The 14,946-nt window shown below is 46.3% G+C and overlaps 1 protein-coding gene across 1 annotated transcript; it reads left to right on the plus strand.

Moving 5' to 3' along the window:
- Positions 1–476: 476 nt before the first annotated feature.
- Positions 477–4,922, plus strand: LOC125534880 (putative mitochondrial protein AtMg00810). The gene is made up of 5 exons (XM_087538697.1): positions 477–566; positions 2,369–2,419; positions 2,541–2,693; positions 2,805–3,329; positions 4,737–4,922. The coding sequence occupies exons 1-5, from the start codon at positions 477–479 to the stop codon at positions 4,920–4,922; spliced, it is 1,005 nt and encodes a 334-aa protein (XP_087394823.1).
- The last annotated feature ends 10,024 nt before the right edge of the window (positions 4,923–14,946 follow it).

Below are 14,946 nucleotides of genomic sequence, written 5' to 3' on the forward strand. Positions count from 1 at the left end.
ATTTGTCATGGATGTACATGCATGACAAAAAACACGACCTACTGTGACAAACACGTATCATCACGGAAGTGTATTTTTTTGTAGTGTCGCCTGCCGGCTCGACGGCCTCCTCGCCTGACTCAGGTTCCTTGACGGTTTCCGCCGGCCCGGCTGCATCCTCGCCGGCGGCCACGGCACCCCCGATTCCCGTTGAGTCCGTAGCCTGGTCAGCGAGTGCATCCCCAACGCCTGACCCTGCCTCCTCGACGGCTTCTTCGTCTGCCTTGTCGCCGGCCCCGTCCGCCTCGCCGGCTGCGCCACCGGCCCTGCCGGTTGCCCCGGACACCCACATGGTCACCCGTGCTCGCGCCGGTATTCACCGGCCCAGCACGCGTTATTCTACGGATGAGTACCTCCTCGCTGCCTCGACGTCTGTGTCGTCACCCCTCCCGTCGTCCGCTCGAGCCGCACTTCGCGATCTGTATTGGCTCGCGACGATGCAGGAGGAGTTCGACACGCTGGTGCGCATCCGCACCTGGCAGCTTGTCCCGCGGCCACCCCATGCCAACGTCATCTCTGGCAAGTGGGTCTTTGCTACCTCTTGAGCACTGCGTTGGATTTCCCCGAAGAGGAAAGGATGATGCAGCAAAGTAGCGTAAGTATTTCCCTCAATTTTTGAGAACCAAGGTATCAATCCAGTAGGAGGTTGCGCGCGCGTCCCCTAGTACCTGCACAAAGCAAATAACTCCTCGCAACCAACGTGATAATGGGTTGTCAATCCCTTCATGGTCACTTACGAGAGTGAGATCTGATTGATATGATAAGATAATATTTTTGGTATTTTTGTGATAAAGATGCAAAGGAAAATAAAGGCAAAGTAAAAAGCAAAGGAAATAACTAAGTATTGGAAGATTAATATGATGAAGATAGACCCGGGGGCCATAGGTTTCACTAGTGGCTTCTCTCAAGAGCATAAGTATTTTACGGTGGGTGAACGAATTACTGTTGAGCAATTGACAGAATTGAGCATAATTATGAGAATATCTAGGTATGATCATGTATATAGGCATCACGTCCAAGACAAGTAGACTGACTCCTGACTGCATCTACTACTATTACTCCACTCATCGACCGCTATCCAGCATGCATCTAGAGTATTAAGTTCATGAAAACAGAGTAACGCCTTAAGCAAGATGACATGATGTAGAGGGATAAATTCATGCAATATGATAAAAAACCATCTTGTTATCCTCGATGGCAACAATACAATACGTGCCTTGCTGCCCCTACTGTCACTAGGAAAGGACACCACAAGATTGAACCCAAAGCTAAGAACTTCTCCCATTGCAAGAAAGATCAATCTAGTAGGCCAAACCAAACTGATAATTCGAAGAGACTTGCAAAGATAACCAATCATACATAAAAGAATTCAGAGAAGATTCAAATATTGTTCATATATAAACTTGATCATAAACCCACAATTCATCGGTCTCAACAAACACACCGCAAAAAGAAGATTACATCGAATAGATCTCCACAAGAGAGGGCGAGAACATTGTATTGAGATCCAAAAAGAGAGAAGAAGCCATCTAGCTAATCACTATGGACCCGAAGGTCTGAGGTAAACTACTCACACTTCATCGAAGAGGCTATGGTGTTGATGTAGAAGCCCTCCGTGATGGATACCCCCTCAGGCGGAGCTCCGAAACAGGCCCCAAGATGGGATCTCATGGATACAGAAAGTTACGGCGGTGGAATTAGGGTTTTGGCTCCGTGTCTAGTCGTTTGGGGTGCGTAGGTATATATAGGAGGAAGGAGTACGTCGGTGGAGCAATAGGGGGGCCTCGAGGGTGGAGGGCGCACCCCCCTACCTCGTGGCCTCCTCCTTTGTTTCTTGACGTAGGGTCCAAGTCTCCTGGATCATGTTCGGTGAGAAAATCACGTTCCCGAAGGTTTCATTCTGTTTGGACTCCGTTTGATATTCCTTTTCTTCGAAACCCTAAAATACGCAAAAAAAACAGCAATTCTGGGCTGGGCCTCCGGATAATAGGTTAGTCCCAAAAATAATATAAAAGTGGATAATAAAGCCCAATAATGTCCAAAACAGTAGATAATATAGCATGGAGCAATCAAAAATTATAGATATGTTGGAGACGTATCAGTCTACCGGCATAAGACTCGCCCTGATGGGTCTCTCGAGCGCTATAAGGCTCGGTGGGTGGTCCGCGGGTTTCGGCAGTGCGCTGGAGTCGACTTCACCGACAGGTTCGCCCCGATTGTCAAACCGGGCACGATTCGCGCGGTCCTTCAGCTCGCGGTCTCTCGCGCCTGGCCGGTGCATCAGATAGATGTGTCGAATGCGTTCTTGCATGGACATCTCTCGGAGCAGGTTTTCTGTCAGCAGCCGACCAACTTCGTCGACACGGCTCAGCCTGACCATGTATGTCTGCTCTCCCGCTCGTTGTACAGGTTGAAGCAAGCCCCTCGCACCTGGTACCAGCGAATCGCCGGTTTTCTGCAGCAACTCGGGTTTCGAGCTACTCGGGTTTGTCTACCACCAGGCTCCGGCGACCGCTTACCTGCTCCTATACGTCGACGACATCATCCTGACGGCTTCCTCGCCCGAGCTCCTTCACCAGCATACTGCTCGCCTCAACGCTGAGTTCGCCATTAAGGACCTCGGCACGTTGCACTACTTCCTCGGCATTGACGTGGTACGACGCGTTGATGGGTTTTCTCTACACCAGTAGCAGTATGCACAGGACCTTCTCGAGCGGGCAGGTATGCTTAATTGCAAGCCTGTCCCCACGCCTATTGACACGAAGGCCAAGGTCTCTGCGCTCGACGGCTCACCCGCGCCAGATGCAGCGTTCTATCGCTCCATCGCCGGTGCTCTCCAGTACTTGACCCTCACTCGGCCGGACCTGCAGTACGCCGTCCAGCAGGTGTGTCTCCACATGCACGCCCCTCGCGACACTCATTGGAACCTGGTGAAGCGGATTCTTCGGTACATCCGCGGCACCACGGCTCTGGGTCTTACGTTGACGGTCTCGCCCTCAACTGACCTGGTCGCCTACAGTGACGCTGATTGGGCTGGCTACCCGGACACGCGACGCTCGACTTCAGGCTATTGCGTCTACCTAGGGCCCTCGCTCATACCGTGGTCGTCTAAACTACAACCCACGGTATCCCACTCCAGTGTCGAGGCTGAGTATCTTGTTGTGGCCAATGCCGTCGCCGAGTGCTCGTGGCTACGACAGTTTCTTCAGGAGTTGCTTCTTGATGTCCCGAAGGCCATCATTGTCTACTGTGACAATGTCTCTGCGGTCTACCTCTCCATGCGAGAGCAGGTGGCTCTTGGGCGCGTCCGCGTTCTTCATGTTCCTACCGCTCAGCAGTTTGCCGATGTCATGACGAAGGGGTTACCGACGCCTACATTTGAGGAGTTCCGGTCCAGTCTATGCGTCACTGGTGACATGTCGACTGCGGGGGGGGGGGGGGGGGGGGGCGAACATATATGTGCATGTATCTGTTAGGATAATCTCCTACCGGCCCCGCCTCTAGTTTCCTTGTATAGATGAGGCTGAGGGCTGCCCTTGTACCCATATATACGTCCACCGTGCACCCGATCAATACATCGAGAGTTGCATTGCCTTCAACAACAAGGTTTGCCCGGCTCCGGCGAGGAAGGGCGATGACAGCGGCACGCCTTTGGCTCGCTTCAGTGCTTGTAGTCGTCGCTAGATGGTTTACGAATCTGGATGTAATTTTTATTATTTCTAGTGTTCGTTGTACTACCATGGTTGAAAATGAATAGATTGGAAGTTTTTCCCGCAAAAAATATTTAGCCGTTACGAAGATAGAAACCACCGAAAACAGTGTCAATCTCCTGATAACAAAACCGTGTCCACCAGAAGTTGGACTCCGCTTAGCTGAGCCAGGAAGCAATCCTGTCTAGGAAGAAACTTCACGCTCGCTTGTCTTCTAGTCTTAGACGAAGCCGTAAGGCAACATGGCACATGCCACTTGCTTGGCCCTTCTTCAGTTCCTCCCCAAATTCCCAGAAAACCCTAGCCACCGACACGCAACATGCACCACCTAATCCCCACCACCACCTCAAATAGATAGAGACGGGGACGTGTTTCACATTCACACCGCGAGCATGCACGCTACGTACGTTCTCTCCATCGCCATCACAATGCTATCGGACATATGGGGACAAGTAGCCATCAACCGTTTGAATTTCAGCAGGAGGATATCAGAATACCAGCCCTTTGATCCTGTACTTTTCATGCATGTATACACATCACCATCGATCAAATATTGCTGTCCCCGTAATTTTCATCCGAATCGCCGTCAAGTGACCGCATCCGCAAGATCGCCAGCGAGAGAGCGCGACGGCGCAAAGTTGAACAGCCATCTATCTAACATTCCATGCTGAAAGGCAGGCGTAAAAGAAAGGCCAGATCTGTTTGCCAGATATATATCTCAACATCTGGGGCAGTTGATCAGCCTAACAATGCCATCTATGACCGGCGTCAGTGGCCTGGGTGGGTGCGAGCATAGGCTGAGCTGTCTTCAGAGACGGAAGGGGAGCACAGGAGGGTGGCATCATTGAAGACCTGATAGTGACGCCCCAACAAACTGGCCACACCCACGGCGATCATGGCCGTGGTGGTATAAGAAAGAACGAAACGTACCACTGCTAGGAAGCGAGCCTCACTTCTTCGTCTGACCACCACTGACCTCCAGCGTAGGCAGCACCGGGAAGCAACCTCTCTGCTCAGGCTAGCATGGGGAAGGTGTGCTGCAGCAGCGAGTCGGAGGAGGAGGCGGGGTTCAGCTTCCTGGGGCTCCTCGTCGCGGCCGTCATCGCCCTGGTGTTCATGCTCCTCTGCACCCCGCCGAAGCGGCGCTCCGTCACCATCTACCCGTGCTGTTGAGGCTGAGGAGTCTCCAAGGATCTCTGGTTGCTGGGAGGAAGGTTATTCGGCTGTTCATGGGAGAGAGCAGGCCAGGCAATGGTCCCTGGTTTTCTTCGGTTCAGAAAATAATTTCTACTACTGAATTGTAGGGCTCGTCGAAACTGTAAGCCATGTTTTATCGGTATATTATTAGGCTGTCCATCTCCATCTGTAGCATGAACTGATACATCTGGGGAAAATAGATATCATCAGACTTGTTATGTTGTTTTCACTTGTCCTGTTCCCTTCCCTCTTTCTCTCCTCTGTTTATTTTTTGTTTTTCTTTCAGATTTTTGATATGATCGTAACAGAAAAGCATAGATGCTTGGTTATCTGTTAGCGCAGCCAGGATGCAATTAAATAACAGAAAAGTTCAGTGATATTTTTTTGGTGATCAAGTGGTTCTGTAATGACTCCAGGAGGGTGCACGTCTTAGTGCAAGTTCCAGTAGGAAAGCACTGATCAGAAACAGGGCTACAAAATAGTTCAATATTAGGCCAAAGATTCTACACTTCTTAGCTGATCTGAAAATTCTACTAGGCGGTCTGAAGAAGACCATCATTCAACTGTTTGATTTCCTATTTATCAGTTACTGTAGATAACTGTCAGTACATGTTAAGCCGCACCAGGAGCACCAGGCCGGTATTGCTTTGCGGTTCATGGTTATCTCTGTTTGCTTATCTAGGCTCTTTCCCCCGGAAGAATCTCAGACTCCAGTACACCTCTGTAAACTCCCCAGTCTCCAGAAGGGCCTCTACACCTGCAGAATGTCACCCCTTTTCTGAATTTTTCTCCTTTCACATAATTTTCCAGGAATGCCTGCACTCTCCAGATTCAGGAATCTTGCTTGCTAGTTTAGCAGGGATCCATGAAGATCTGCTCAGTCTTCAAGATCTCACTGGGTGCAACGATCTCTTCATGAACACCCATTTCACACTTCAGTTCTATCCTCCGAATTCCGGCACTGAAACTCCTTCCTGAAAATTATTCCTCTCAGATAGGCATGGCTTGACGTCACTTTCTACGGGAAGTGGGACGAATGTGGACCCCAGGATTGTCATTTGCCAATGCCATGAGATAAACTTTTCGATAAAGGGTGGATTTTATTGCCTCAAAATGGAGCATCAAGAGAATACAACCACTCGCCCAGCCTCCAAGACTACTCGGGCAAGTCAAGTCGACCTAAGGCGGTTTAGCGATCCCAACCTCCTCCCGAGTCGCCCCCGTGTGGCTGCCAGGAGGCTCCCAGATCCCGCCGCCCAGCCTCCCCTTCTCCTCCTCCTCCTCCCTCGCTGCCGCCCGAGGGCGCGGCAGGGCGAAGCCTTGCCGTCACCGCCGGCGGCAGGGACTCGGGGCCCTCCCGCTCGTGAGGGGCTGGCGCGGGTCGGCGCCCCCGGGCCGGAGCGTGGTGTGTGGCCGGGCGCCACGGCGGGGGGTGGCGGCGATCCAGCGATCCCATACCTCCACGGCAGGCGGCTTCAAGGTCTAGGGCGTCGCGGTCATCAGGGATGGCGGCGGCGCGACCGGATCGGCGGCGGCACGGCCGGATCTGGGCCCAGGCATGGGCTTGGCTTCCGGGTCGCGGTCGGCACGATGGCGGGTGCGACACGTCGGCAGCTGGGCGGATCTGCGGATTCCATCCTTGTTTGGTCCTTGATAGCGCGGGCAACTGCGGGGGAACCCCTAGATCTCCTTGGGATCGAGCGATGGCAGTGCTTTTGCGTCGTAGTCCCTTCTCAGGGCATCGTTTTGGAGTTTGCTCCGGTTGAAGGGATCAGCGACGCCGACGGCGCACGCCCGGTGGCACAAGTGCCGATGAAAATCGCGTCAACTATGATCACGGCAGACGATGGCGACGTCTTTGATGTCATTCCCTTGTCGAGGCATCGTCGTTGCAGTTTGCATCATCAGGCTCGGGATGCTTCGAGGGAAACCCTAGATCTGGGTCTCCCGGATCGGATGATGATGGCGTTCTCTGTATTGCTTTCCCTGCTGGGGGCATCGTTTTGGAGCAAGTGATGCATGGCTGGAGGTGGCAAGAGGAGGAGCGGTGTTACATCTACCATAAGGCCGACGACGGATCATGGCGGCTGGCGCTGCGAAGTTTCAGCGATGGGCGCGCGTGGATGGACACGCGCAGGATGGTGGCGTTATCTAACGCCATGGTGGCATGGACGGCAGGCCTAGCAAGGTTGGTGCGTCAGGACCTGCTCTAGAGATGGATCAGTGGTTGGTGGTGGGGGCGGCCTCTGAGAGTGCGCCAGACCAGCGTGTGACCCAATCCCGACATTGTGGCTTGGTTGGGGCATCCGGCTTTAGATGTTAGGATTTGGTGCGATGTCTGTTTGATATTAGGCTCGGACATTTGGCACCCCTTCATCAAGGGGATAGGAATAGCGACAGGTGTGTTGCTAAGATGGTGGCTTCAGGCATACTAATGTATTACTTTGTAAGGTCCTTGTGAATGATTAATAATATGACCGCATGCATCATCCAGATGCAGAGGCCGGGGATATATCCTCCTTTTCAAAAAAGAAGAGAATAATGTTAGACCTTTGAACCTGAGCATTGACAGTTGTGGATGACACTAGGAGAGTTGGGACAATTTTCGTTGGTTTATTTCTCACACAATGCCATGCCAACCTGAGGGGTTGGGGATACATACTTATAGACTGCTAGCCAGCCAAGCATATGCTGAGATGCTGCTAAGATGCCAGTCTAAGATGCTAGTCTAAGATGCCAGTCTAAGATGCTAGTCTAAGATGCTATCCTAACTGCCAATCCTTGATGGTCAGGAACTCTATCCTAACTGCCACAAGGACCATGTGCTGCAGCCCCACAACGACCCTAGTACACAGACTTATCCATCATTCTCCCCCTAAGTCTTGTACGTCGTATTGTGGGAGAGTTGAATCATCCCGATCCTGGAGCAAAGCTCAAGGAACATGACCCTCCCAAGAGGCTTGGTGAGCAGGTCTGCGAGCTGGTCCGTGGTGTTGATGTAGCTCGCCTCGATGCTCCCTTCTTCCACACAGCTGCGGATGAAGTGATACCTCAGTTGGATGTGCTTGCTCCGTTCGTGGAACACGGGGTTCTTTGCCAGGGCTAGGGCGGACTTGCTGTCCACCAGGAGCTGCACCGTTCTGGTGTCTTGAACGAGAAGATCACCAAGCAGTCGAGCGAGTCAGAGTGCCTGAGTGCAGGCGGTGGCGGCCGCTATGTACTCAGCCTCGCAGCTGGACAGGGCCACCACGTGCTGCTTGACTGATTGCCAGCTCACAAGACACTTACCAAGGAAGAAGAGGATCCCACTCGTGCTCTTACTGGTGTCGATGTCACCGGCGTGGTCGCTGTCGCTGTACCCGACGAAGTGTGCCGCCCCGGACACCTAGGGTAGTGGAGGCTGTGGTCGATGGTCCCTGCTACGTAGCGGACAATCCTGTTCATTGCCTGCTGGTGTTCCGACGTTGGTCGCTCCATGAACCGACTGACATAGCCGACAGAGAATGCCAAGTCCGGTCGTTGATACGTCTCCAACATATCTATAATTTTTGTTTGCTCCATGCTATATTATTTACTGTTTTGAATGTTTATGGGCTTTATTATACACTTTTATATCATTTTTGGGACTAACCTATTAACCCAGAGCCCAGTGTCAGTTTCTATTTTTTACCCTATTTTAGGGTTTCGAAGTAAAGGAAAATCAAACGGAGCCAAAAACCTAATTCCACCGCTGCAACTTTCTATATCCACGAGATCCCATCTTGGGGCCTGTTCCGGAGCTCCGCCGGAGGGGGCATAGATCACGGAGGGCTTCTACATCATCATCCAAGCCCCTCCGATGAAGTGTGAGTAGTTTACTTCAGACCTACGGGGCCATAGCTAGTAGCTAGATGGCTTCTTCTCTCTTTTTGGATCTCAATACAATGTTCTCCCCCTCTCTTTTGGAGATCTATTCGATGTAATCTTCTTTTTGCGGTGTGTTTGTTGAGAACGATGAATTGTGGGTTTATGATCCAGTCTATCTATGAATAATATTTGAATCTTCTCTGAATTCTTTTATGTATGATTGGTTATCTTTTCAAGTCTCGTCGAATTATCAGTTTGGTTTGGCCTACTAGATTGGTTGTTCTTGCCATGGGAGAAGTGCTTACCTTTGGGTTCAATCTTGTGGTGTCATTTCCCAGTGATAGAAGGGGCAGAAAGGCACGTATTGTATTGTTGCCATCGAGGATAACAAGATGGGGTTTTTATTATATTGCATGAAATTATCCCTCTACAACATGTCATCTTGCTTAAGGCGTTACTCTGTTTTTAACTTAATACTCTAGATGCATGTTGGATAGCGGTCGATGAGTGGAGTAATAGTAGTAGATGCAGAATCGTTTCGGTCTACTTGTCTCGGACGTGATGCCTATATACATGATCATATCTAGATATTCTCATAACTATGCTCAATTTTGTCAATTGCTCAACAGTAATTTGTTCACCCACCGTAGAATACTTATGCTCTTGAGAGAAGCCACTAGTGAAACCTATGGCCCCCGGGTCTCTTTCTCATCGTATCAATCTCCATCACTTTATTATTGCTTTGCTTTTACTTTATTTACTTTGCATCTTTATACCAAAAATACCAAAAATATTATTTATCATCTCTATCAGATCTCACTTTCGTAAGTGACCGTGAAGGGATTGACAACCCCTAAGCGTGTTGGTTGCGTTGAGCTATTGTTTTTGTGTAGGAACGAGGGACTCGAGCATAGCCTCCTACTGTATTGATACCTTGGTTCTGAAAAACTGAGGGAAATACTTACGCTACTTTGTTGCATCATCCCTTCGTCTTCGGGGAAATCCAACGCAGTGCTCAAGAGGTAGCAAGAAGAATTTCTGGCGCTGTTGCCGGGGAGTCTACGCAAAAGTCAACATACCAAGTACCCATCACAATCCCTATCTCCCGCATTACATTATTTGCCATTTGCCTCTCGTTTTCCTCTCCCCCCAATTCACCCTTGCCGTTTTACTCGCCCTCTCTCTCTATCCTCCCTCTCTTTCTTCGTTTGCCTTTTTGTTTGCTCGTGTGTTAGTTTGTTTGCTTGTCGTTATGGCTAGTCTCTTATCTTCACCGTTGACCCCTGAGTTTGAAATCTTTCACTTTAAACAAAGGGAGGGAGAAAATCTAAAAGATGCTTGGTATAGAATTTGCAATGCTCAAAATAGATGTACCAGGAAGCAATCTACTTCAGTTCTTCTCCGCAATTTTTATGTAGGTGTAAATCCTTGGTATAGATATATCCTTGATACCATTACCGGAGGGAATTTCTTTGGTAGTCATACTTTTTATTCTTATAATGCTATGTTAGATTTATTTGGCTCACCATCTCTTTTGGTTAATGGAACTATATTAACTTTGGAGCATGTTATGCAAAGACTTGAAATTATTGAAAATAAAGTTGCTACTATTGAATTAATTGAAAATCTAGATAAAAAGATCCACAATCAAATTACTCAATATGGATCTAAGGTAGGAATGACTTTGAAAAATATTAAGGAAAAAGGAACCCATAGTTAATGAGAAGATAAACTTAGATTCTATTAGAATTGATAAACTTGAGGGTATCATTACAAACTTGGGAACCGCTTTTTCTTCCGTAAAGAATACTCCAAGTCCTCCTACTAAAATTTCCAAGCTTATGTATGTTCCTAAAAATAAGGGTGACTCATCTATTAAGGAAACTGCGGATCTTAAATCTATAAGTATTCATCCCAATCTCTTTGCTATCATTAAGGAACCACTTGCTACGAATGAATTTTTCGATCTTGTGCCTAAGAGTTTGATAATCACTAGAAATAAAGAAATTCCTAAGGGAGATAGATGCCTCATCGAAGAATTGCCTACCAAAGATGGCAATACCTAGATCTATTCTTACTTGTTATGCCTAGCTAGGGGCGTTAAACGATAGCGCTTGTTGGGAGGCAACCCAATTTTATTTTTATTCCTTGCTTTTTGATCCTGTTTAGTAATAAATAAATTATTTGGCCTCTGTTTTGGTTGTGATTTTTGTGTTTAATTAGTGTTTGTGCCAAGTAGAACCGTTGGGAAGACTTGGGGAAAGTCTTGATTAAACTTGCTGTAAAAAACAGAAACTTTAGCGCTCACGAGAACTGCTGTCATTTTTATTTGGAAAGTGATATTTAGTTAATTCTTTTTGCAGATGATTAATAGATAAATTCCTCACGTCCAGAAATTTATTTTAGAATTTTTGGGGTTCAGATCTTGCGCTAGCTACAGATTACTACAGACTTTTCTGTTTCTGACAGATTCTGTTTTTCATGTGTTGTTTGCTTATTTTGATGAATCTATGACTAGTAAAATAGTTTATAATCCATAGAGAAGTTGGAATACAGTAGGTATAACACCAATATAAATAAATAATGAGTTCATTACAGTACCTTGAAGTGGTCTTTTGTTTTATTTCGCTAACAGAGCTCACGAGATTTTCTACTTTAAGTTTTGTGTTGTGAAGTTTTCAAGTTTTTGGTAAAGATTTGATGGATTATGGAACAAGAAGTGGCAAGAAACTAAGCTTGGGGATGCCCATGGCACCCCCAAGATAATCTAAGGACACCTAAAAGCCAAAGCTTGGGGATGCCCTGGAAGGCATCCCCTCTTTCGTCTACTTCTATCGGTAACTTTACTTGGAGCTATATTTTTATTCACCACATGATATGTGTTTTGCTTGGAGCGTCTTTTATGATTTGAGTCTTTGCTTGTTAGTCTACCACAATCATCCTTGCTGTACACACCTTTTGAGAGAGCCATACATGATTTGGAATTTGATAGAGTACTCTATGTGCTTCACTTATATCTTTTGAGCTTTATAATTTTACTCTAGTGCTTCACTCATATCTTTTAGAGCACGGTGGTGGATTTGTTTTATAGAAACTATTGATCTCTCATGCTTCGCTTAGATTATTTTGAGAGTCTTATTAGCATGGTAATTTGCTTAAAATCCTAATATGCTTGGTATGCAAGATTAATAATAAAACTTTCATATGAGTGTGTTGAATACTAAGAAAAGTTTGATGCTTGATGATTGTTTCGAGATATGGAGGTAATAATATCAAAGTCATGCTAGTTGAGTAGTTGTGAAATTGAGAAATACTTGTGTTGAGGTTTGCAAGTCTCGTAGCATGCACGTATGGTAAACGTTATGCAACAAATTTGAAACATGAGGTGTTATTTGATTGTCTTCCTTATGAGTGGCGGTCTGGGACGAGTGATGGTCTTTTCCTACCAATCTATCCCCCTAGGAGCATGCACGTAGTGCCGAGGTTTTTGATGACTTGTAGATTTTTGCAATAAGTATGTGAGTTCTTTATGACTAATGTTGAGTCCATGGATTATACGCACTCTCACCCTTCCATCCTTGCTAGCCTCTTCGGTATCGTGCATTGCCCTTTCTCACATTGAGAGTTGGCGCAAACTTCGCCGGTGCATCCAAACCCCATGATATGATACGCTCTTCACACATAAACATCCTTATATCTTCCTCAAAACAGCCACCATACCTACCTATTATGGCACTTCCATAGCCATTCCGAGATATATTGCCATGCAACTTTCCATCATTCCGTTCATCATGACACATTCATCATTGTCATATTGCTTAGTATGATCATGTAGTTGACATAGTATTTGTGGCAAAGCCACCGTTCATAATTCTTTCATACATGTCACTCTTGGTTCATTGCATATCCCGGTACACCGCCGGAGGCATTCACATAGAGTCATCTTTGTTCTAGTGTCGAGTTGTAATCATTGAGTTGTAAATAAATAGAAGTGTGATGATCATCATTATTAGAGCATTGTCCCAAGTGAGAAATAAATAAATAAAAATAAAGGCCATAAAAAGAGAAGGCCCAAAAAAAGAGAAAGGTCGTAAAAAAGAGAAGGCCCAAAAAAATGAGAGAAAAAAAGAGAAGGGACAATGTTACTATCCTTTTACCACACTTGTGCTTCAAAGTAGCACCATGATATTCATAGTAGAGAGTCTCTCATATTATCACTTTCATATACTAGTGGGAATATTTCATTATAGAACTTGGCTTGTATATTCCAACAATGGGCCTCCTCAAGTGCCCTAGGTCTTCGTGAGCAAGCAAGTTGGATGCACACCCACTAGTTTCTTTTGTTGAGCTTTCATACATTTATAGCTCTAGTGCATCCGTCGCATGGCAATCCCTACTCCTTGCATTAACATAAATCGGTGGGCATCTCCATAGCCCATTGATTAGCCTCGTTGATGTGAGACTTTCTTCTTTTTGTCTTCTCCACATAACCCCCCTCATTATATTCTATTCCACCCATAGTGCTATATCCATGGCTCGCGCTCATGTATTGCGTGAAAGTTTATAGGTTTGAGATTACTAAAGTATGAAACAATTGCTTGGCTTGTCATCGGGGTTGTGCATGATGAGAGCATTCTTGTGTGACGAAAATGAAACATGACTAAACTATATGATTTTGTAGGGATGAACTTTCTTTGGCCATGTTATTTTGAGAAGACATAATTGCTTAGTTAGTATGCTTGAAGTATTATCATTTTTATGTCAATATGAAATTTTGTCTTGAATCTTTCGGATTTGGATATTCATACCACAATTAAGAAGAATCACATTGAAATTATGCCACGTAGCACTCCGCATCAAAAATTCTTTTTTATCATTTACCTACTCGAGGACGAGCAGGAATTAAGCTTGGGGATGCTGATACGTCTCCAACGTACATATAATTTTTGTTTGCTCCATGCTATATTATCTACTGTTTTGAATGTTTATGGGCTTTATTATACACTTTTATATCATTTTTGGGACTAACCTATTAACCCAGAGCCCAGTGCCAGTTTCTGTTTTTTACCCTGTTTTAGGGTTTCGAAGTAAAGGAAAATCAAACGGAGCCAAAAACCTAATTCCACCGCCGCAACTTTCTGTATCCACGAGATCCCATCTTGGGGCCTGTTCCGGAGCTCCGCTGGAGGGGGCATCGATCACGAAGGGCTTCTACATCATCATCCAAGCCCCTCCGATGAAGTGTGAGTAGTTTACTTCAGACCTACGGGTCCATAGCTAGTAGCTAGATGGCTTCTTCTCTCTTTTTGGATTTCAATACAATGTTCTCCCCCTCTCTTGTGGAGATCTATTCGATGTAATCTTCTTTTTGCGGTGTGTTTGTTGAGACCGATGAATTGTGGGTTTATGATCCAGTCTATCTATGAATAATATTTGAATCTTCTCTGAATTCTTTTATGTATGATTGGTTATCTTTGCAAGTCTGTTTGAATTATCAGTTTGGTTTGGCCTACTAGATTGGTTGTTCTTGCCATGGGAGAAGTGCTTAGCTTTGGGTTCAATCTTGTGGTGTCCTTTCCCAGTGACAGAAGGGGCAGCAAGGCATATATTGCATTGTTGCCATCGAGGATAACAAGATGGGGTTTTTATCATATTGCATGAAATTATCCCTCTACATCATGTCATCTTGCTTAAGGCGTTACTCTGTTTTTAACTTAATACTCTAGATGCATGTTGGATAGCGGTCGATGAGTGGAGTAATAGTAGTAGATGCAGAATCGTTTCGGTCTACTTGTCTCAGACGTGATACCTATATACATGATCATACCTAGATATTCTCATAACTATGCTCAATTTTGTCAATTGCTCAACAGTAATTTGTTCACCCACCGTAGAATACTTATGCTCTTGAGAGAAGCCACTAGTGAAACCTATGGCCCCCGGGTCTCTTTCTCATCATATCAATCTCCATAACTTTATTATTGCTTTGCTTTTACTTTGCTTTTACTTTATTCACTTTGCATCTTTATACCAAAAATACCAAAAATATTATTTATCATCTCTATCTGATCTCACTTTCGTAAGTGATCGTGAAGGGATTGACAACCCCTAAGCGCATTGGTTGCGTTGAGCTATTGTTTTTGTGTAGGAACGA

This window comes from Triticum urartu, chromosome 1A (genome assembly GCF_056163025.1).
Source record: "Triticum urartu cultivar PI428250 chromosome 1A, HENAU_Tu73, whole genome shotgun sequence".
NCBI lineage: Eukaryota > Viridiplantae > Streptophyta > Magnoliopsida > Poales > Poaceae > Triticum > Triticum urartu.